General features: G+C 38.6%; 1 protein-coding gene across 17 annotated transcripts in view; it reads left to right on the top strand.

Moving 5' to 3' along the window:
• Positions 1 to 25,200, top strand: part of Slc8a1 (solute carrier family 8 member A1) — a 328,175-nt gene that overhangs the window by 245,222 nt on the left and 57,753 nt on the right. For 2 of the 17 annotated variants that reach the window (XM_008835849.3, XM_017798877.2), the window contains exons 3-8: positions 6,950 to 7,056; positions 10,527 to 10,547; positions 10,969 to 10,986; positions 15,396 to 15,464; positions 20,518 to 20,708; positions 24,823 to 24,922. In XM_008835849.3, coding sequence (XP_008834071.1) covers positions 6,950 to 7,056; positions 10,527 to 10,547; positions 10,969 to 10,986; positions 15,396 to 15,464; positions 20,518 to 20,708; positions 24,823 to 24,922 — 506 coding nt within the window. Of the gene's footprint in view, positions 1 to 6,949; positions 7,057 to 7,570; positions 7,675 to 10,526; positions 10,548 to 10,968; positions 10,987 to 15,395; positions 15,465 to 20,517; positions 20,709 to 24,822; positions 24,923 to 25,200 lie in introns of all 17 variants that reach the window. The other 15 variants (XM_017798878.2, XM_029564828.1, XM_008835853.3 and 12 more) reach the window with 15 other exon arrangements.

Raw genomic sequence — 25,200 nt, 5'->3', positions numbered from 1 at the left:
TTGATTTTGGATTACTTAAATAAAAATGGCAAGAATATAAACAACTCACTAATCAATTCTGGAAGGGGGGGGGGAGTTCAAAATTTAACAGGAATTTAAACCCAGTGATACAAAACAGAGCAGAGCAAACTTACCAGTCTTTGTGGATAAAGAGAAATGAATGCCGACAGGGTCGTTGGCAAACGCCTTCAGTGATTGAAAGAGACCCTCCCCCACCACCGCCGCTGCATTGGCATGCACAAGGCCAGCAGACATAACCTACGATTAGAGTCCTTTCCTTTCCTTTTTAAACAAAAGCAGTGAACGGAAGACTGCTTTTGACATTTTCATAATACTTTAGTCTTGGGGAAAGAAAGGAGTCAGAGGAAGCCCAGCATGTCAAAGAAGAACACCGACTGCACTTGATGCTGGGGAGGCAGGCAGCACTGTGAGGATGCTGAAGAGAGGCCTGGGTGGTGGGGCAATGGATCTGACAGGCGCAGCAAAGGCAAAGGCTCTTGGCTTTGTGTAAATGGCTTTCTGTCTCCTGGTACGCAGCACCCCCGCTTCTGTTTGACAGTACTAGCAGAATTTGAGACTCTTTACTAAAAACTGCAAACATCCTTATACTTTCTCACCCAAGCAAATAGCTTTTCCTAAAGACTATGATTTATTGTAAAATTGGAGGGCTTCTTTTCCAATAGCAACTTTGTTGAGGTACACTTCACTTACGATAAAATTAAATCAATTTAAAGGATACAGTTCAGTGAATTTTAATACGTTCTTGTAGCCATTACTGAAATCAAGTTCAAACACTTATCCTCCACGTGAAATCCTATACCCCATTAGCAGTCATCCTCAATTCCCATTTATCTCCATGTCTCCTGCTCTAGACAACCACTAATAGGCTATTTTTGTCTCTCTTTTGCCCATTCTGAATTTTCTTTGTTTCAGTGAAATTATATAGTATGTCACCTTTGGTGCCTGGCATTTTTCACTGAACATACTGTTTTGGAGGGTTTTCTGTGTTATAGCATACATCCATACTCTATTCCTTTATATTGCTAAATAATATTCCATTGTGTGGATAGACACCATGTTATTTATCCATTCATGAGTGGATAAACATTTGGATTTTGACTGTTGTGAACAGTTATGCTATGACTGTTCATATACACATTTGGGGACAGATATGTCTTTGATTCTCTTTGCCATAAACCTGGAGGTTGCTGGTCCTGTGACGGCTCTTTTCAAACTTATGTTGGTGTTTTCAAAGTGGCGACTGCACCATTCTGCAGCACAGCATATGAAAAGCCTAATTTCTTCACATTCTCACCAACACATATTACCATCTGTGGTTTTGACTGAAGTCATCCTGCTGAGTGTCACTTGGTATCTCAGTGTGACTTGGACTCATGGTACCCTGATGGCTGATAAGGTAGAACACCTTTTCGTGGATTTATTGGCCATTTGCTTATTAGTGAAGTATCTGTTCAGGCTCTTTGTCCCTGCTTGCTCTGTGTACTTGGCTTTTTGAGACCTGCAGCTTTTCACTTCTGATGCACTTTAAATCAAATTTCAATTTCTTGCAACATGTGGAAATCATCAACTGGGCAAGTTGTATGGTTCTTGTCAATCCTACGTCTCTTTTTTCTTAAATCTGAGAGTGTGATGCTCACAGGTAGAAAATTCTAGTTCCACTCACATGGTCTTTCTCTGATGGGACTCTGAAGTTTTATGGGGGCGCCCAGAGGTGAGAGGAGACACTACCGTGTTCAGTGGCAATTGTCACCCTTAGTTTGTAACCACTGTTGTGTAAATCATATTACCAGCGTTCCTGTCTGCTAGTGAAAAGGAAATTACTTCATTACTTGACATGAGTGTAAACTCTGATGCCTGATGCCAAAGGCATTTTCTCACCTATGCTATTAAGGTTGCCTGGTGAGACTAGCATTTCCTGAAAGGAAAAAACCAGAAACTCTTAAGTATTCTATAAGCTCCAGTGAAAAACAAAGCCAGGATTTCTAGGGAGTCATAGTTCAACCTAATTATTCATTAGATCTAAAATTTGGTTTTGACTATGACTTTCTCACAACTCCATCTATTCTGTAATGTACTCTTTTAACATCACAAGACCCATTCTAGCTATCCATTAGTCAGTTCCAGCCCTGACTGCGTATTAGAATCATCTGAAGCATCTTTAAAAGCTATGTTCATACTGGGTCCCCCACAACTGGACCAGTTTTATCCAGCTCATCTGGAGTTGACCCAGAGAATCACAGTTTGCAGTATTTGAGACCTGAAACAAACCCACCTATCACCAACCTTTTAATTTGTTATTCAACTTAATAAAATAAACTGTTTGCCTTTCTATTAGCGCTTCCCACTTCTCACACTTCACCATGCACAGGAGTTATCTGGAAATCTTGTTAACATGCCGATGCAGATTCTGTGGGTCAGGGATGGGCCCTGAGAGGATGCAGAATCCTCAGCTTTGGTGAGCCCACACGTGCTCACGACATTTTTCAATTAAAGTTTTATTTCCTCAGAAATTGAACTGCAAGGCAGCCATCATAGAACACACTATGTGCTGTATTCCTTTCTCAGCTTCCAACATCAAGGGCAGGCCTAGGGGGAAAAAGTCACAGAAGCACAAACTGAGGCTTACATTGTAAAAAAGACAGGGATACCACTTTGGTTTAACCACAACCAAAGTACATTTTGAAGAGATTTCTCTTGGTCAGCATCCACTAAGAAAAACACGACTTTCTTCCCTTCCTCAGTGACTCACCGGCAGACATACAGGCTTCTTGCTGGTCTGTTTGATGAGTTTGAGTTCTTTGAGACAAATCAGGTTAAGAGAGACTGAGAAATGAGGTAGAAGTTTTGGTTTGGTGTGGACACACGAAAGGCATTGCAAAGATCAAAAGGGGTGATCTGTATTTGTCCACTAAATAACACTAAAGTGTTCTCTTTATCTTTTCAGAAGTGGAATGAAAATGAACTTCTTCCATAAATATTTTGGCCACGTTGAGAAATAATGTAATGTTTTCATAAGATTTGCAATTGCTAGTTTCTAGAAAATATAGTCTTTGTGAAACAATGTTGCATTTAAAGAGTGAAAACACTAAGTGGATTCTTCTTATCTTTTATTTTATTTTTTTGCTTTTAAGAAAACTTTATTGAGAATTTCATACATGCGTGTAAGGTGTTTTGATCAAATCCACGACCACTTTGGGAGCTCTTATCTAATCCCTAAGAGGATTTTAGGGTTACCACTTCTTCTTATCTTCTTTATAACTATCACAGTAGTTAAAGATGGCAAGGCCTTAGGTTTTACATTATATCCTCATCAGTGTAATCATATGAGTTTGCTTGAAGGGCTGTTATGCATCCAACTGTTCCAGGCTTGATTTTGTCAACCTGTCAATTTAAAGAAATAACACCTGACTGTTTCTTATGAGTAAGCAGAGCAGAACAGCCAGTATCCAACTGTGATCTAAGGAGGCAGTGTCCCTCTGAGATGGGATTGATGTTGGGAGCTCTTCAAGACCCTCTCTGTCCTTGAGATTTTGTTTCTACTGCTAAATTATGGGGAGCAAAAGCAACTCCTGGGGATCACCCCCGGTCTGGCTTTAATTTTCACCAAACAAAACCCATCTCATGTAACATGTTCTGTGGTAGGTGAACTGGCAGCTTTATCTCTGGGAGTTGGGCTCCATAAAGTGTAGAGACAGAAACTGGGTTGCATGTTCCTTGTGACATTTTCCTTTGAAAATTGCCTTGGTTAATTTCATCCTTGTTACCTTTCTGTTCTGAAGCAAAAGGTGAACCCCGCTTTCCAACTTTGCCTGTCTTGATTTAGAGAGCTAACTTGGGGCTGACTTTATCCTGCTACTTTAGATCGACTGAAATGTCCTTTAATAATCACATTTCCTATTAATAGCTTTACTGTGCTGCAGAAGCTAAATCAATATATAATTTAATGGCTTCTCCTGTCAGGGGCATTATTGATTCTATTTCTAATGATCTTGAAATGAGATGCTGTTATGCAAATGCCATCTATTTTAGGTACTTTATAAGACATCTATTTTTTCATATTTCATTTTCCCACATCACAGTTATCAAATGCTGAAATATTTTCTAAGAATTATGATCCTGTTGAACAATGATACTGTAATGGTAAATTGCAAATGCTTATTTAACACGTGAATGAGTTTTATAGGCTGTATAACTCTATTTTTCATTCTTCCATGGATGTAGGAAATAGACTACTATAATGTGCTGTTGTTTAATTTCTGTTGCTGTAAAAAAGCACCCTGACCTAAAGCAACTTAGGGGAAAATGGTGGGTTTACTTTGCCTTATAGCTCCAGGTTACATCTAGGGGAAATCAGTGCAGGAGCTTAAGCAGATATCCACATCACATTCACAGTCAAGAGCAGAGATATGAAGGTACCCATACTGCCTGTTTACCTGCTTTCAGACAGCTTTCAGCTCTCTTCACAGTTCAGGACCCAGCATGGCATCATGGCCTTGTCCCTTCTTGCTTCCATTCTCCCCCTTAAGGCCACTGCTGAGATTTACAGCATGCCTTTAACAATTTTTTTTTCCCTTAATTCTACTAAAATTGTCCTAAAGCTTCCATTTGAGCCCATTCTTAAATTCATTTGTACATAGACTAAGGACCCTTTTGGGGGTACCTGTTTCTCACCTTTATCAAAATCAACACCGTTCATACACACTCAATCACTAGAAAGGTTACTCCAACCATGTTCTTTCTTTACTTCTATAGTTTAGATGAGCTATGACCTGGGAGTATGAGATAGAGAAGTGAAAAGTCACTTGTTCTGAGCAATAAAAGCAAGAACATCACAACATGGCTCTGTCATGATGGGGACATTGCAATCTGTTGCTCTAAGGGCCTTGACAATGAATGTTGGGCCATCAGTCCTGGGGATAGTAACATGGCATGTGAAATATTTGTGTTTTCATCTGTAGAGGAATAATTAAATATCTCAGGTTAGTCATGTCAGACTGACTTTTATGGATATATGCAAAGTACATAGGTAAAATCCAGAAACCATCCTAACACCAGGAGATTTTTGCACATGTAGTCTGGCTTTGTATTACTGTTGGTAGTTTTGTAAATACCTACTTTGAAATAGATAATTGCTGTATTAGTCACTCATAACTGTTCACCTAGTGTTAGTCTTTGAGAAAAAAAGAAAAGATACTTTCAGGAGCTCCAACTTCTTCAGAGGGAGAAATTGGGCTGTTCTTCAGCTGGGAAAGAGACATTATGTGGTTCCAGTCATTTGTTCACATTTCTACAATGCTAAGCCAAGAAAAGTAAGAGTTAAGCATTTGGCATTAGGAGCTGGAAATCCTGAGAGTTAAAAGCTACTTCTGACTATATGTCCTTCATCCTGAGAAAGAAGACAAATGCTGGTTAGGAAGCCTATGTCTAATTGAAACTTGACAGATTTGAGCAATGAAATGAAAGCAAGATTATAAACTAATTTCTTTGTAAAAGATCTTGAAAATGCCAGCAAAATTAAATAATTTCCATATCATTAAAATTCTCTGACTAGGTAAGCGTATTGTTTCAAAAACTTTAATCAGAAATCATCTTGACTAATGTTATTTTTCAAATTTTGTTAACTCAGTATGAGGCTCTGGGTAGATTGTAATATGCAGCACAATTAAGCCTTATTAGTTAAATGGTAATATTAAAATGATCTATTTTCAGATCCATCAAGAGTTATGTCTGCTATCATTACTGGAAGTTTAGATTTGCATAATATACACATTTGTCCTACCTACCTGTCAATCATTCACAGACATCGAACCATAGAGCAAACATTACTGAAGGTTGGACTGCTGGAGAAATTGTTAAAACACCTTGATGTAATCTGAAAGTAGCACGAATGCCAAAGTTAATGAAAATTAAAATTCATTTTTTTTTTTTTGTCTTTTTGAAGCAGGGTCTCCCTGTAGCCCCAGCTGTCCTGGAACTCACTATGTTGACCAGGCCGGCCTTGAACTCACAGAGATCTGCCTGCCTCTGCCTCCCAAGTGCTGGGACTACAGGCATGCACCACCATGACCGGCTAAAATTCATCTTTTTAAGGGATGAAAATAATTGTTTTACGAGTCATCCCCCTCCACTGTCATGCCAGTTTCAAACCCGCTCTTTTGAGGACACAGTTTCCATCTTTAGAAAGGCAAATAAAACATGAACAATTTCCTTTTGTGCTAAAGGTAGAAAATCTGAGGAACCTACATAAGTTAGATTCTAGGACACAGGGAAGAGAGAGAGATAAGAGTTTATATTTTCTTCCACGATGCTTTTATACATACATTGTTTCAATAAAATGTCATGAATAAAAAGTGTTACGTTTGGTAATAAAACACAATGAAAGGAAAAATGACCCTACCACTCAGGATAACATCTCTGTTAATATTTTATTGTGATTTTACTTTTATGTGTGTGTATATGCATGTGTGTGTGTGTGTGTGTGTGTGTGTGTGTGTATGCTCACGTGCACGCACTGATGTGGATGTGCCTGTCATTATTCCTGTGTGAAGTCAGAGAACAAGTTGGGGAAATCATTTCTCCACCATGTGGGTTCCAGGGATCGAACTCAAATTGTCAGGCTTGGGGGCAAGCGCCTTCTGCTAAGCCATCTCAGTTTGTTCTACTATGTTCTACAGCAGTGAACTTCCAAACACAGGTCAGACAACACAACAGCTAAATATTTTAATAATTCTCTTTTCTTATTATATTCTGTTTTTCCACTTTTCTTTCTCATGATGACAAACTTTTAACGTTGAGTATTATATTTTGTCTGAATTAGTTCTATGGCCCTGGGCAAGGAGCTGTGTGTTTCAGTGACCTTCCTTCCCTCTTTATGTTCCTTGGCTTTCTTCTTCCCCTGTTCGTCAATTTCTATTCTTCTCTGTTTCAGCAAAACAATATCAGTCAAGGTAATTGATGATGAGGAGTATGAGAAAAACAAGACCTTCTTCCTTGAGATTGGAGAGCCCCGCCTGGTGGAGATGAGTGAGAAGAAAGGTGGGGGAGCTGCTCCAGGGCTGAGCCCAACAGCTTCTACTAGCCTGTTCCTCCCTGGATGCCTGCACTCTTCAGAACATGACTTACAATGCACACATTCCTCCACCTATGTAACAGGGCATAGCTCGCACGACTGCAGAGGGACAGAGCTGCAGCCACGTCAGCCAATTATGGCCACCCTGCGCCTTGCAGGTCTGAAAGGTTAATTTTCAGTGCAATCAATCAAGCCTCCGTGGTGGGGAAAGTTGGCACAGATATTACACAATGTCCAAATTAAGTCAGATTCTGAACTTAATTGGGGAAGAAGCAGAAGAACCTGTGCAAAGGATCCATTAGTATGGAAACCTTAATGGGGGCCAGTGGGGAGCAGCCAAGATGCCCTTTTACATATGCCTGGAGGTTCATGTGCTGCCAGTTCTCCCTCCATAACATCACAATAACATCACAGTGGACATCTAGAGCATGAGCGTGTGACGCCAACCATTTGTTTTGCCTTTGTCTTGTGTTCCCACAGGAAGATCATTACCATTAGAATATTTGACCGTGAGGAATATGAGAAAGAGTGCAGTTTCTTCCTTGTGCTTGAGGAACCAAAATGGATAAGAAGAGGAATGAAAGGTGTGAGAGTATACAAAGACATACCAGCGAGAAATTGTACTCTTCTCTCTCCATGTCTCCTACTCTCACACGTACCTCTCTCCTCTTCCTCAGCTTCCAAATACTAAACTCCATTGCCTTTGAAGCATAGCCGGTCCATTCTCCTTCCCTAATCTCTGAGTGCACCGAGCAATGCCCATATCCTTCAGGAAATACTGACTAACCTTGCTTGCAACAAATTTAATAAATATTAATAAATACTGGAAGAGATATCTGCAATTTCAAAATAATAATATAAAAGAATACACAGTTTTTCACTACCTCAGGCTCATTAAAAAATGTCACTACAAATATTAAATCTCCCCTAATGTTAGCGATAAAAACTGTACTATATCATGGCACTTGTTCCTCACTTAACCTGGAAGGAAAAGAAAAACCGCCTAGTGTACAAATCGATGAAGAGAGCATAAATCTAATAGCAGTTTCTAAGAAAAAACAGAAAATAATCAGTCATCAGTCTTTTTAGAGAATTTGGTCTGGTTGGGTGCTGTCTGATTTTGTTTTTGAGACAGGGTCTCATGCAACTGGGGCTGACCTTGAACCTACTGTGCAGCTGAGGATGACCTGAAGCTCCTGATCCTCAAGCCTCCACTTCCCAAGTGCTGGAGGGGTGTATGCACCACCACACGTGGTCCCAGATTTTAAAAACCAGCAAGAACAAAGATTCTTAAGAGTCATGCGATCAACGTGCTAGCCTTCATATTTTGACATGATGCTTTCCGTATAATCAAACCTGATATTTAAAGGAAACCGTAAATCTAAGCATGATGGTACATGCCTATAATTCCAAAACTTGAAAGGTCAAAGCAGAAACATCTAAAGTTCAAGGCCAGCCTGGGCTACCTAGCAAGACCCTGCCTAAGAAACAAAACAACAAAACAAAACAAAACAAACAAAACAAAACAGGTACCATATATATGAAACAATAATCATCAATTTTATTTAGTTGAAAGCTACAGCCCTCCTGTAAACATTTACTCCTGAATTAGTCTAATCCAACCTATGCTTTAAAATCTTTGATACTTAACAGAATTACTAAAACTTTAAGATGAATAGTAAAAAAGATAAATGGAACAGCAGTATCCCTGTAACTATATTTTGTTAGTTCCCACTTATAGTTTTGAAAAATATTTTTTAAAAAGAGGCCAATTCTCTTTCCTAACTTTTACCTACCTTATATTGACTCTATTTCATAAGGAATTTTATGTCAGCTGCACAATATTTCCTTCTGAATCATTATCAGGGATTCATATAATTACCCTCTACCAGTGACCACTCTGAAAAACGTTCTTTTCATTTAATTATAGATGCAAATCAAGCATAGCGCATGCTAATAGCGCTTATTAATTGTATCAAACAGTTGATGAGAACAGTGTAGGAGACCTCATGTAGTACATTGTAAGAAGTTTATATTTTTACATGTAAAGGAAGAAATGCAATATATAGGACCAATTCTTGTTTATGCCCAATATTTGATGGAATATGAACTAACATTTATGAGAACTCACTGACCTTAGAGCCCATCTGAATAGTTTTGTTAAATATCCCTGAATTAATTGAGTTCAAAATGGCAACAAGAGCCTTTGGAGTGATGGCGTTGGGAACACTTGGAGTCACTGCAATGCAGGGCATTTAATAAATTCCATAGTCAGTAACTGGAAAGAAAAGAGACTTCAAAAAATTGTGCTGATGTTTTACAAAGTGGGATCAAAAATGCCTCATTAGCATCCGTGAGGAAGCACTTAGTTCTAAATGTGCTCTTCCAAAGAACTGTCTTTCATTTCAAGAAAGAGTGCCTTGGATACAGCTCTTTCAATTGTCATGTTAGTAAAATATGCCCTCGCATAAAAGCAAATTAAAATTCCTTGATGACATTATCTTGTTTCCCACCTGCCAAATGGATTCTTCTCATTATAAATGAGATTACTGGCTCACTTTTAAAAGTTCTCTCTGATGCATCTACCAGTAGAGGGAAAATTGGACTGAAAAAGGTAATGGTAACATTCCTGTGGACAACCCCACAAGTCTTTCATTTGACATGATTAACTAGGTGACTTTTATAAAGTGCTGTGGTCCATACTGGATTTAAAGAATATAACCTAAAATCCACTTTTAGATCACCCACTCTCTTCACCCTGTCTGTGGAGTGATACATCCACTAGAAGCAGTCTAGTTAGCTATTAATGCACAGAAGTTACTGATAACAACAAGTAAGTGTCAGTTCTGGTTCTCTTAGGATCTGAGCATTTTGAAAGGATAAGTCACTTTCAAAAGCCAAAATACCTTCCAAGTAAGATGTCCAGAGAGAACTTACCTTGGGCCAAAGTCTCCTTCCAAGTGTGCAATCAAATGGAATTCCTTAGAAACTCTTAACTGTTTTATGGATTCAGATGTAAGGTACATGAGATTTTTGGTAATTGAAGACTTCCAAATGCTTGATTCATTAGCTCCCAGGCAATAATTATTGAGAAAAACCCCCTAAAATCAAATGAAAGATCAACTTCTACAATATATCCAATATATTTTGTAGACATGTGCACTGTGTGCCAACATATGTGGCAGACATGTCTTATGAAATGCATAAAAATGATATGTAAGGTGATTTTTCTCCCATCACACATATATTTCTGTTGTGATCATTCATTTGGAAAGATTCCCAACAGCACGTTCCCTTGGGTGCATTGATTCTCTAAGCGGTGGTTTTCTCCACTCTAACCAGAGCTGACTGGATTTCTTTCTGCCGGTATTCCTCTTTCTTCCATTATTCATCTGGTCTCTTATTTTGTGTTTGTCTCTGTCTGTTTCCTTCACAGCCCTGTTGTTGAATGAGCTTGGTAAGCATTTCATTTCTTGCATTTCCTTTCCATTTTCCTAGGTTATCTCTCCCTTTCTGTTAGACGATATTGACTGCTTGATTTTTTTATCTTTATTGGTTATTTAGCAAGATTATTGTTTAGGGCCATTGGCCTCATTTAAGGTGAGGCCAAATAATTTATATTACAATTTTAGTATAACCTTTACAAGTCTCAGTGATTTCTCGGGTATGCACAAGAATTCAGATTGTGCATTAAATTATATAATCTTTAAAGAATGAGTCATCTATTCAGTTATAAATAGATGTTTTCACATTCTTCTTAATTGTAAATTTGGCAACTTTTCGTACCTTGGGTGGATTATTGGGTATTTAATGTCACTGATGTTTGATATTTAGAGTGTAAGTTAAATTGTAACTTTTCTTTCTCTTTTTCTTTTTAGGTGGCTTCACAATAACAGGTATTAATTTTTTAAAACTAATGCTACCTAATTTTATTTTGATGGTCATTCTCAATGTGTTGTTACATGAAAAACAGGTTATTACATTAAAAAATATTTTCTCATTTTATATCCTTTTAATTAAGGGAAATACCTGTATGGTAAGGCAACCTCTTTTTAAGTTCTTTTTACTCCAAAATCATCTAAATACCAAACCAAACCCACATTTAATATACCCTGCATTAATATTTAACTGTGGCACAGAGTGTCCTTCTGCTAATTTCACACAGTTAACATTTGACAAATTAACAACAGCCTGTGTGTGGTGCGTTTACTCATAAGAAAACTCACAGGGTGAGCCTATAATTGTTCCTGGCCAATTGAAACTGGCCAATCCCTAGGTGTTCACATAGCACTGGTAATGTGCAGTCTGCTCTGATAGATGCCTACACACAGTACCAGAGAAAGGCTCAATTGCTAGTATCAGAGAAACGAGAAACTGCAGCCACAGAAGCTCCACCACACAAGCTCGGGATCCTTAGTGGATAATGATACGTAGGAAGCGGAGAGAACAGTCCTTTCCCTTCATCTCAGAACTGCAATTTCAGCCCCTCTCTGGCCATTTAGTTTTAGTACTTACAGCATGGTAACAAGTAAGATTTCTACTACTTGAAGTACATTGCAAAGTGCTCCGTAGAAATTCAAAATGCCAAAGAAAAAGCTTAAAACTCTCAAAATTCAAAGCTGTATCAGCTTGTTGATAGCATAATTTAGCACAACTCTAAAGCTTTTTCTTCATACCTAAATGGAAGATCATTCCCAAATGCATCATCTCTTTTTTAGTGTGTTATTTTAAAATATTTTATTAGCATTGCTTAGTAAAGGTATAAATTTAAGTTTTATTTCATTGAGATTATGGGAAAGAGACTGTGAGGGACAATGTTATTTTGAAGGCAACAATTAAAGCATTAGTAACATATCCCAGACAGGAGCAATTGACAATCACTTATAAACCAATGGTACAGATTTGTAAGTTGTGCTAATAATAGCACAATTTCTATTCTTCGCAGTCTTTTTACAATTTCCTTGCTCAGAATACTCCACCCTTCCAGCACACGAAGCGTTGTGGCATGCAAACAGCCACAGCAGCTACTTAAGTGGTGACTATGGACTCTGCCTATCTCTCACCTTTTCAGAATCATTTGTACAGCTTTAGAGAGGAAGATAAGTACCAACTCGCATCTCTGACTTCTCTGACGTTGCAGATTGGAAATGTCTCTAGTGACCTATGAACTACAACCTATATGGCCTTTTGTATTATGTTAGACAAATATCAAAACTTCCCAATATATTATGAAGATACCAAAATTTAAAATCAAAGAGCTGAAAAAGAAATATTGCCAAAATTTTTAGTCATAGAATCACTGTAGTTGAGCACTGGAGTTGATCTAAGCCTCTAATAGTGTTAACTCATGCACAGTTGGTACCAAAACTATGACTCTACCCAAAGAAGGACTTCCAGGATATGGGGATTCCACAGAACAGTTGCATCAAAACTATCTCTAGATATAGCATTGAATGACAAAATGATCGTGGATTCTTAGAAACACAGAAATTTAAAGTGGTAAAAGTAATCAGCAGGTTAAATCTTACAAGACTCATTAAATCTGATTCACCCAAACCCCTCCCAGTCAGGTTGTCCAATGCTGTACCACAGGACTTGTTTCTAAGTAGAGGATTTCACAGTTTGAATATTTTTCTGTCTTTTCTTGTTGCACCACTTGAGCTCAGTGATGACATCCTGGAAATACTTTGATTCTATCCAGATGAACAGCTCCTCTTGAGAGAATTGCAGAAGGTAGAAACTTGGCACCCCAACCTTCATGGCTTTATGAAAGTAACTATCTTTCTAAAGTCAATCATTGTTCTGGAAATAACGTACTATATAACACCTCCTTATGTCCTGTATAGCCTTACAACACCCTCATTAAAACAGTTTCAGTACAGAGTACATTCTTTAAAAGGCACACATGTCTGTGGCTATCTTTCTATTTTCTTCATCAGTGAATATATTACAATTTCATTTTTAAGGATTTCCTTCCTTGTCACTTGAACTATCTTCCATTTCAGTATCTCGGTCAATGGGACCCTTATTTTCTTTTCTTACGAATTCTTTTTACGATATGTATCATATTTATCATATCATCATTTCCTCCCTTTTCTGTGTCTTACATCCAACGTGACATAATCACTTCATCAAAAAAGCTTTCATCATGTCAAGTAGTTCACTAAATCCTCTTTGACTGAAACTTTAACCTAAAATAGGTGTCAATCCATTATTAGCATCTCCTCCCAGTATTTAAATCAATGCAGTTAGAATGAATGTTCCAGAGTTCTCTGGCATTTTCTACATTGGCCTGTCTAATTTTTACTTATCTGGATTCTGTCTAACTTCATATCATCCTTCTCCTGAATCATACCAGACATCCTAGGCTTCAGTTGCTACTGAGTCCCCTGAGAAAGTTCTAAGACTTAGGTCTACACAGTGAAAAGAAGTTTTAAAGCCCAAGGATTTTTCTTTGAAGTCACTTATAGGCTTTGAAGTCAAGGCTTTGAGGTACAAGGACAGAAGAGAAGAATTAACGTTCTGCAACTTTTACATGGACTTACACAGCTGAGTACAAATGTCTAATTTTAAAGCAGGATATATGATAACTAAAAAAGCCATTTGGTCCATAGACTTACACCTACCAATAATTTAGAGATCTCACTAGTGGCAGACATTAAGTACTGTAGGTGCTTTTGAAATTTGCAAATCTTTACCTGTTGTTCTAGCCTTGCCTCACTGAAAGATCCTTGGTTAAATCTATGATCTCATTCTCTTTTGGCCTCCTGGTTTTATGATAACATTCTACATATTAGAGCCCTTTATAGTTTGTAATGTATATCACTTTTTGTATGGGTTTCATTATTCTCACTTACAGGGAAGGAAAAAGTTTCAAAAAGATTAATCTGTCCCAAATCATTCATCTAAGACTCAATGCCAGCTTTCTGATTCTAAGTAAAAGGCCCTATTGTGATATCCTAGAACAAGTCTGTCATTTTGCTGGTCCAGGAGTGATGTTTTATTTCTAAACCTTTTCCTTCTCCCAGCATCTTAAAAAATCATGCAATGGAACCTTGCTCAATCCAAAACCCAACTATATCTTGTATCATCATTATAAATTCCAGTCAAAGAAAAAACAAAGGCTATGCCCAAAAGGGGGACGTTAGATTACATAAACATGGATTTAAAAAAAGTAAAACTCAGTATTCTGGCTCAGTCTGGAGAAGTACATTTGATCCTATAAAACCTCTAAGACATATACCTATAGGTTTCCCTATGATTACATAGCATCCAATAACCTCTTTAATATTACTTTCCCAATTATGGTCTTGTAACAGACTTAACAAGGCTTATGTCTATTTAATGAAGTCAAAACTTTGAGAATTCTAATACTTGAAAACATTTTCATCTCTCTAATATACGGGTTAGAGGAACGAAACCCCTCCAAGTTTGCTTCATTTTACAACTGAGGAAATCAGGTCTCCAAGAGGTAAAATTTCTTGTTCAAGTTTTAAGTGGAAAGCAAGTGACAGAGTTGATACTGAGTCCCAAATCTCATGATTCTCAGTTTAGTTCAGGATGGGTCTTTGTATAAGAAAACAGCAAGTGAATCAGGCAGTCAATTGGACTAGAAGTTCAATGAAATCTCTAGGGCTGATTAATTGAAACAGTTGTACAAAGATAAATTATCCTTGTATACTTTGTCAGCACATACATAACATTCTCCAAACTGCTCAGGAAATAAACGTAGTCAGCATGTTCCCCAGGGTTATATTCCTTGACCGTCAAACAAACCTGTGATGTAAACAGCAGATAGTATTTTGTATGTAAGAAATTTACATATGTATTTTGTATGTAAGAAAACTGAAGACATGACCTATTCAAGACAGTACAGTTGCCACTAATAAGCTTTAAAATCACAGCACATGTTTTTACACTGAGTACTTTCTATTGTTTTCTGATGCCTCTGGAATCAATAATTGGAGGACCTGGCTCATCCATTTCAGACACTTGAAGGACTGATTCTATCTCTTACCACAGGATCTTAGTAATCATATATAATCAAAGTTAATCACACACAATTTGGTTTGACTTATGGAGCATTTGTCCCATTTGTGGTCAGTAATCTACATTAGTAATCATTGACATCTACCAGAACTCCTTCTTAAGGCCTACAGATCTATGACCTAGGACCACTCAATCCCCAAACTAACATGGCTTGCAGTGTGTGCATCTGGGTGTTGTGTTAACCTTACTAATTTCAAAAGTCTCTGATGGCAAAACAATGTCCATTCTGCTGATTTTCTACCTGTCCCTTTGCTAGGCCAACCTGTCTTCAGGAAAGTCCATGCTAGAGAACATCCGATTCCCTCTACTGTAATCACCATAGCAGGTACTCATTTCACCATGGTCCTTGAAATTCAGTTTTCAGATGTACTTTGGGTCTTCAGTAATTAGATTCATGTAGTTATGTCCCTGCACCCTCTTAAACATTGCTAATTAATGCAGTAGCTTCTCTGACCACTAGGGTGCCATGAATTATCAATAAATAGAAGGCATTGTGGAGGAGTGGCATGGACCTGCAGACAGACTGATCCAAGGGTTTCTCCCAGCTTTCAATGTGTCCCAGATTTCTCATAAATATCTCTTCTCACACATGACTCTCTCACCCAAATATAATGAAAGTCTTTAAAAGCCAGGGTGTGTCTCTTGCCAGAATCTTCCTATTCTGAGGCACAGATAGTACATCTATGGAGTTTCTCCATGAGGAAACAAAGGAATATTGACAGGGTGACCAAAGAACCACATGACTCTTCCACATCCACTGAGGGATTTGCAGCCTACATGTCAGCTCCTGGCACAAAGTCTGTGTCTGAGGGCAGGGGCATCTCCTCTTTCAGTCATCATTGCTGCCCATCACTGACCATGGTAGAAACACATGTACATGTACATGTACATCCTTTCTTATCCTCATAGATCACACCTCCATCCACATGACTCAGTGGGTCCCTCCTCACCCCGTATACCACACCTCCATCTATATAACCCAGTGAATCCCTCCTCACCCTCATAGACCACACCTCCAGCTAATAATAACAACACCAAACCACAACTACAGATTTTTTTCAGAAATTTCCCAAAGAGACTAACAGTATCAATCTCCCTGGATTCCAATCAGAGAGGCCAGCTAGGTGCTAAAACACTGCCAAATGACCTGTGTTTTCAGACTTGCCCATACATTTCTGAACAAAGGATTAAAATAATCCTGAGTGGATTTTCCCACCACTAGTCTGTTATCCCTTTATAAATCCTATATTGGTTATTAAGATAAAAAGAAATTATGGTTTCATTGGTTCCTTGGGTACAGATGTCTATATGGAAGCAACCGGGTGAGTTCCATGGTGCTCTGGAAGGGTTCCCACTTTCTCAGTCACCCCCATGATGCTGCTCGATATCCAACTTGAACCAGGAAGCATTAGAAGCAGCTTTTGCATAATTCTTCTTTCCCAGACCCTAGGAACTTAAAGCTAATACTTTTATCATTGTTTCTAAAATCAGTCACTCAAAAGAACAGTGATCCCACACTGAGGATTTCATCACAGGATTGCTTTACATCTTCTCGGTACTGACTTGTGTCAGTGATTGCTGATAGCGCATTGGAGCATCACATTGTTTTGGTTACTCAAGATTCTGATGTTATTATTTTCTATAGAAACTTCTCAAACCTGAGAAGCTTTACAAGTATATGTGTGTATACAAAAAGAGGAATAGAGTGACTCAGAGATGCACAGACAGAAAACGTATTTTTAGAAAGAAAATTACAAGTATATCATGTTATTACTCTACATAACAAGGAAATAAAGTGACCTTGACTATAATAAAATAATGTTTTGATACAGTGCTCATAGCAGAAAAGAAAGAATATAATAATTGATCCTGAAAAATGCTGTTAAACCATTTCCATGTTTAATAAAAAGTACACTTAAATAAAAGGGTAGTAAGGAGAAGAATCAACTCTTCTTTCTCACTATCAAAAATCTAGTCCATAAATGTTAATTTATCAGTGTTATAGAAAAATAGTAAGATTTATGCAATTATCATCTCTTAATTACTTGTAACTATAATTATCTTTTAAGTATTCACAATACTCATCAAATGAAAATACCCCAACCCTTCCACGACATTGTACCCTTGCCTGGAGTGTGACTCCTCACCTCCACACCTCCTTGCCATCCTTCCCATCACATTCACCTGACAAGCTCTGCTTCTAGGGAAGTTTCAGGTAGCTCGTTTTTGCTGAAGCTTTCTCCCACACCTACAGACAAGGCAAATTGTCTCTAAGTCCTTAGCACACTGTCCTAGAAGTCTTTCATCTTTATGCCTCTCCTCCCACTAGGCCATAAGTTCCTGGAAGATTGCAGGGTAAGGAGGAGGACCATGTCTGTGCTGACATATTTTAAGAGTACAATGACATGTGTTGAAAAAAAAATGAGTGATCCTTTTTTAAAAAATAGACCAAATGAAAGATATTAGCAACAGTGAGTTGGAGAATCATACAACAAATACTAACTTCTCAACATTCTACACATTGTAATAGGCCTGACATAAGCACAGTTCAAAGGGCACTTAGACATATTTGAGGTCTGTAAGTTTATATGCTACATATTTGTTTGTAAAGGTAATTTAAAATAATTTCTAAATCACATGAGACTTTGTTTACAATATATACTAAATATTGTATTCAGCACACAATAAATATTAAGGAATCAATTTAAGAATTGAGTGGTATTTACTAAATTTCCAGTTTCCATTGGTATATTTCATAGAAGGAGAAACAGGGTTTTAAAGTATAAATAAGTGAAGATCTAAGAGTAAGAGTGTAGCAAATGGTAGAGACAGGTGCCTTTTTTTCCTTAAGTTAATACAAGATGCTAAGATAGTATTCCTACATTTTCTTTCTTAATTTAAAAAAAAATATTTTTTATTTTATGTGTATGAGTATTTTGTCTGCATGTATGAAAGTGCACCAGTGTGTGTGCTGCCTACAGAGGCCAGAAGAGAGTGTCAGATTCCTGTGAAACTGGAGTTATAGAGAGTTATTAGTCACCTGTGAGTGGCTGGGAACAGAACTTGGGTCCTCTGCAAGAGCAATCAGTGCTCTTAACCACCGAGCCATCTCTCCAGGCCAATATTCCTACATTTTCATCATTTTTGTACCTCTTTAAGATTTTTGTTGTATACTAACTATATTATAATATACTTAACGTGATTTTTTTACTACCTTCTATTTTATTTAACTAAACTTATTCTTAAAAGAAAAACTTAAGTCATCAAAACAAGGAAAACTAATAGGATTTGCTATAAGTAGAAAATAAATCAACAAATTTTTACAATGAAAAGAAAGTCATTAAATTCTAGATAGTCAAATACTGTTAAATGTTCTATGCCTGAAAACTATTTTTTTCTATCGTAAAATGAAAGAAAGTCAAATGTTAGGAACCAGTTACAGACCTAAGTATATAAAACTAAGCATTTATAGTTGATCAGAATGACCAAAGGATTATTTGTGGGGAAAGTGCTTTTACCTACAGGGTGATTCAATTTCATGTATTGCCATATGCATTAATTACTATCATATTTGGAATCAATTTCATTCTGTGAAGTGCTGCCTTAAAAGATCCCAGTACATCCATCACCTTTCCTCCATAATTGTTACCTGTTTTCACCCTAAAATACCTTGAATTCCATTCACAGCAACTTATCATTTGTAAGTAAATTACAGCAATAATAGCCATAATAAATATCCCCCCCAATAGCTTTGCATTTCAAATAGATATTTAAGTAGTAATATTTCTCCTGAGGGAAAAAATCATTATTATTCAAACTAAGTCTTCAAGATATCCATGTTGAGCCAAAGATTTGAACGAAGAGACAAATATACTCTGTCTAAACTACCAGTGACATTATGCTTGGGCAGGTTTACAGTTAAAATTAATCTCCTTGCATTTCTACTTTGTCTTTGCTCACCATCAACAGCTCCTTGCTAGGCCCAAATCACCTATTTTTAGTCTTCATGTGATTTGTTTGGTGAGATTACAGTGAGGATTTTAAATATCCTTTTTTGAAGACATTAAACACATACTAAAGAACTCATCACGGGGCTACATTCTGCTTTGCCCTCCATTCCTTCTGACATTTGAAATCGAAGGTGTTGGCAGTGTCTCTAACACACCACCGTCCTCACCCCAATCTTCACAAGACAGCTGGCCAGCAAACTACCCTCTACAACAGTTGCTAGAGCAACAAATGGAGGCAAACACAGCAGGGTCCCAGAGCACAGGGGAAGCCATGGCCTCTGGAGGGAACAGAAGATATGAACCCCTCCTGAAACACAAGTCCAAAAGCAAAGTGCAGGGCAGGAAGCCTAGGCAAGAAGCCTCCTCCTGCTGGCAGCAGCCTCCTCCTGCTGGCAGCTTGTCCAGATGTCTTACCCCAGGCTGAGGTTTTGCCATATCAACACTACTACCTTCCAGGACATGATGTGCATTTCACTTAACTAAGAGGAAGTGGTCTGTCTTTTTCCAACATCCTGGATTTGAAGGATAAGTGTGATTACAGGACAAGGGTTTGCCTCCACATTTGCATGGCCTTTTCAGTCTGGGACTTATCCTAATGACCTTCATGCAGAGAGAGCCAACTGTGAGCTTCCTCTCATTAATAGACTCTGAGTCTATTAATGTTTTCTGAGCACCCACCCACCTCTCCTAGAATACAAGCTACATGTCGGTTCTGGAAACAATCAAGCTCACATAGTGAGTAAGTTTTAACTCCCCAAAGGCTTCACCCTCACCCTCCCTGTTTACTTTAAGATTAACATGGTCAAGGCTTTCCTAACACATTTCAGCTCTGTACCAGAGCAGAAGCACTGGAGCCCAGGCATCTCAGGGAAATATGGAATGAACGTATTAGAGCTTAACCTGTGACAGGGACTCTTGGCAAATGTAAGGCTAAGATTAGGATTCCCTTCCTGTTGTCTTTGGCTCTTGGGCATTTTCTGTTGCCCCTAGAAAATGAAAGGGAAGAATCCAAACTCTCCCATCCCTCAGGGTTACTTTAGGACTTTTAATTGTGTTTCCTTTTGGTCACATGCTGAAAGAATGTGTGCCGACAGCCAGACCAGCCAGCATCACAGGGAACAGCTGGGTGAGTCCTCAGCACAGATACTGTGCCACAGGGTCTTTCTCAGTGACATGCCCTGAGTTTTGCTTTTCCTCATCTTCACTTTCATGAGACTAGACTGTACAATGTCACAGTCATGCACTGCTTCAGTGCCATGCTGACCAGTCCACTAAGCTCTGCCCAGCTCCCCTCTCCAGTCTCACCATCTGACCCAAGAAACTTTTAGTTGGTCCTTAGGGATTCCTTCTTTCTCGCTTTCCTTGTAGCAGGATCCAGGGATTTCCAAATAAAAAGGAACACACTGTTGACTGTCTTACCTTTCCCAGAGGAATGTGATGACAAGCAGCCACTGACCAGCAAAGAGGAAGAGGAGAGACGCATCGCAGAGCTGGGCCGTCCCATTCTGGGAGAGCACGCCAAGCTGGAAGTGATCATTGAAGAGTCCTATGAATTCAAGGTATGCCCACGAACACTGCTCTTCTGGAAGGGGCTGCTTTGGGCCTTCCAGAAAGAGGAAAATGTGATTTCAGATACCCGATCATTCACTAAACGGCTTCAGACCCAGCTTGGAATTGAGATATCAGAGAACCAAGAAGTCCTATTCACTGCAAAGCATCAGACAGAGCGTAGCAGGTGACACCCATCACCAGTGAGAGGTGACCCAAAGAGAGGGCTCGGATAGCAAGGAGGGAGAAAAAGTGGATTTCTAGAGGTTTTTACATGTGAAAGAAACAACACTGTATTTGAAAAATCTGAGGCATCTGTAGAAGCAACGCATTTGCGTTATAGAAATTAGAAGGCTTTTGTTTTAGAAGGGGGATAGAAATCTCCAGAATAGCCAACTGTCTGTGTTCATTTATATCTGGTCATGTTCTTCAAATCTAGAAGTGTTTACACAGTCTACCAAAGAAACAGAGCTCAATGGTGAGCTAATAACATTGGATTCTCATGTTCTTTTTATTTTTTCTTTATGGTGCTTGGGATTGAACCCAGGGCCTCTAATAGTCAAGGCAAGTGTTACACAGCCCGATTCTCAATTCTAGATAATGAAAGTCATTATGTTAAAATGGGAGTTGAACTTCAGACTTTAAGGTGAGATTTCCTGTCAGTCCTAAACTGCTGCCTCTGCCCCAATCTGCCCCCCAACTTTCTTACCCGGAGTCCTAACATCTAAGAACACTTGAAGTTGAGCCAACTTCAGTTCCAAAATGTGATATGAGCATGTGTATCCTTTCTTGTAATGACCATAATAATAAAAAAAAACAGACTTAGGCAGTATTTTCCTTGTTTTTCAAATGGAGAATGTGCCTGTCCAAACAAACAAAACCCAGAATGAAGATTCCAAAATAGAATCAGACTACTAATAGGGAAACCTCCAAATTTTATTAGGGTTTTCATAATAGTGAACTCTTTTCCTTTTACTGGGTTCATTAATTATTGTTTTTAAAATTCAGTTCCCAAATTGAAGTTACTGATAGGTCACAGGTGAAAAAATGTCCTTGCAATCAAAATGGAATTTTTAAAAAGATAAGAATGCAATTAAACCTTATCCTTCAGCCACAAAGAATCTACTTACTGGAGTTTCCTTTTATTCACTCCTATATAAAGAGGGGTAAACTATAGCACAAGGCTTTTTAAGCAGATTCCATTGACAAGGCCCACCGTAGCATAGTATTGGCATGTTATATACCCATGAAGGGAACATGCACGAGTTTGTGTAATCACAGAAGCTCCTGACTCCCAGGCTGTCCATTTCTGTGGACTAATCTGTTGTTCTTTGTGCACATGTATCCAATTTCACTCTTCCTTGAGTATCTTTTTTTGTTCACCTGAAATCAGAGCGCTTAGTGTAATTTACCACAGAGGTGATTGGAAGGGTTGTCATTTCTGGAACCAGGTCACTGTCCTACAGGACCCAAACTTTTCATAGAGAATTGTGTGCTCTTTTCTTCATAGGACAGTTCCAGTCGTTCCTTCCATGCACCCATGATAGAAACAGCAGAGTAGCTTCTTTAGCAAGCATGGGGTTGCCTAATTCTTTCAGGCAAAAACATCTTGGATCAGAAGCCCTCTCTGCTCACCAGTGGCACAGTCTGAGCATTGGAAGGACTGCCCCTGCCCAGCTTCTTTATAAAGCCCAATTGTTTGGGATTCTTAAACTTTCTAGAATAGCTTTAAAACTCATCCTCAAGTTTATCAACATGATTGCCCTTATCAGGGGCTGGAGAGACTGCTCAGTGGTTAGGCACACTGACTGCTCTTGTAAAGGACCTGGGTTTGGTTCCCAGCACCAACAAGGTGGCAAACAACCATCCGTAACTCCAGTTCCAGGGGATCCAATGCCCTCTTCTGACTTCTGTAGGCCTGGATGCACTTGCAAAAATACAGGCAATGTACTCATATACATAAAAGAAAAAAAAAACCCAGTAACACCAAAAGGGCATCTTGGGACACACTTTTAAAGTGCCTTGTTCTCAACTTTACTATTATATTATTCATTCATGAATTTCGCTTTTTGGAATATAGCTAAAGAACTTGTTCAAAACTCCTAAACAGCATGAGATGCCCAAATCTGAGTGAAACCTCAAGTATTCCCCAAGTTCTTACTTTCCATGCTATGACTAAGACTGTGGCTTTACTAACCAAGGGTGAGGCTCTCCTCATCTCTTGAAGGTCTTATGCAGTTGGGAACTAGTCAATGACATTTTAGGAGACCTCCAGGTAAATATAGAGAGTGCTGTCCAAAGTCAAGTGTCTGAGCTTCAATTCATCTTTATTTACTCTCCTTTCTGACACAGACCAAGGACTGGCATGGGTACAAATTTGGCCCTAGGAAAAAAATTTAGAAATTCTTCTCTGGTTAAAATGAACTAAAGTTTAAGATCTATCTGGTTTTTTTCATATCTATTAAAGTTAACTTTAGTTTCTCTTAATAGTTTTATCTTCAGCAGATACTCATGAGGAAGTCTGCATTCAGTTGCGTATCTCTCAGGTGATAAAGTTCTTAGCCCTGGCTTCGGCCCAAAGTGTGTTCTTTCCCCTTTGGAAAGAGCTGCCCCAAGTTTCCATTACATATAGGAAAAATTGAGGTCATTTCTTGTTATATTCCACTTGGAACTGGCATCAGTGAAGATGCTTAGAGTGCCTGATGAGATGTGGCTGAGTTGAGGGAGAAAAGGTTGATGCCTGTCATGTGTTTCAAGTGATAGTGCCCAAGAGCAGGACTGTTACAGCCCTTATCAAGGGGCACCAGAAGTTCTAGATACCAGGCCAGAAGCTGAAAGGTCACCATCCTAAGGATATACAACCCAGCCAAGAATAATGTTGCGAATACAGAGTGAGCTAGTTGGAGATGGGCCCTTTCATGTTTGTTTTCATCTCAGTGTTTCAAGTCAGTCCCAATGACTCTTCTTGAACTAACATGCTTGATATTATAAATTGGCTTTGGCCTCTCATACAAACCCCTCAGATCCCATTTTCTTCACTCTTACTTGGTCAATATTATCTCTCTCAAACCATAGTTCAGTACCTTGCATTAAACATGTGCAGATCTTTACCTAAGACAAATAATATGTGTTTTCTACCTCTTTGCAATTAGTGGAAATTCGAGGATGCTCTGACAGTAAGTGTGGGTGTTTGGTAGACTAGTTGTGGTAGTTTCCCTGGGAAGAGCAGCCTCAGTGACCCGGAAATGACCCTTCTCCCTGTAGTTGCCATGATTTGTGATAGCGCTTTGAGTGCATTGCTTACTTAGTTTTCTTGTGACGCTTGGCTGCTCCGGTTATTACATTAACCAAATTAGAAAGCTAGAGAGTGCTAATTGCATAAAATCAAGTGCCTAACAAATTCTAAAGAAAACAAGTGGTCGTGCACCTTAGTGCTATAAAAATGCAGAAATTCAGTACGAGGTTTTTAACAATGTTCCATGCCTATGGCACAAGTGCTGACTTTGGTTTGCCTTGTGTTTTCTTGATACAACAACTTTAAGGCAACAATAGTTTTCTCTAATAACTATTAGCCAACTGAAAAATCTAATAACCCCTTCCCACGAAAATAAAATAAAAATACCCATTTATTCATCATTTTGCAGCAAGCAACCTTGAGATTCAGCTACCTGGTTGCATTTGAAGAGATACAAAAGAACAATAAGTTTTTGGTTTCAGAATCTGTCACTTCTGGGTGTTCACATGTAATGTTGAGCAGAGCCTATATATTAATTCACCCGCAGACAGCGCATCACAGACAAGCCAAAGGAAAGCAAGTTCACAAAGCAGCTGAGGGGCCTTTGTGATAGCTGCTATTCTGAACACCCCAGCTTTTCTTCACTGGCTATTAGTCAATGAAAGAGGCTTGTCTTTGCTGCAAAGAAGTTTCCATTTCAGAATGTTTCTAACTAAAGACCACAATTGTTTGCATAATCATAACAGTGTTTGATATCAATACCATTCTTCTGAGCCTAACATCTGCTACCCTTTATATAACTCTAAAGTTTCCACATCAACAAGGTCTTCGATTTCCTGAGGCCTTAACAACCTCAGAAGTTATTATCTTATTCCTTTGCATTTTTCTAGAGCACTGTGGACAAACTCATTAAGAAGACAAACCTGGCCCTTGTGGTGGGGACAAACAGCTGGAGGGAGCAGTTCATTGAAGCCATTACTGTCAGCGCTGGTGAGTGCCTTTTTCTGCACGCACGAGTTGAAATGGCCAGTCTCTGCTGAATTTTCCTAGTCCGCCTCTGGCAAAGCACCAAAAATGCTAAAATCAGGACAAATCTGTGCATCTGCTGCATGTATATGTATACTGGAGACTTAAATATGCTATCTGGATGACCAAATGTCTTCAAATAAGCCATCCTTCTCCTTCTATAGCCCATCACTCTCTCTGCAATAGAGAAGACAAGTTGATACCCATTTGTGTCTTAATTCACTGTCTAACCAATCACAGGA

The sequence above is a fragment of the Nannospalax galili genome, unplaced genomic scaffold (assembly GCF_000622305.1).
Source record: "Nannospalax galili isolate Female #2095 unplaced genomic scaffold, S.galili_v1.0 scaffold257, whole genome shotgun sequence".
In the NCBI taxonomy this organism is placed as follows: domain Eukaryota; kingdom Metazoa; phylum Chordata; class Mammalia; order Rodentia; family Spalacidae; genus Nannospalax; species Nannospalax galili.
Note: the sequence above shows the minus strand (reverse complement) of the source record. Positions and strands in the feature narration are given on the sequence as shown.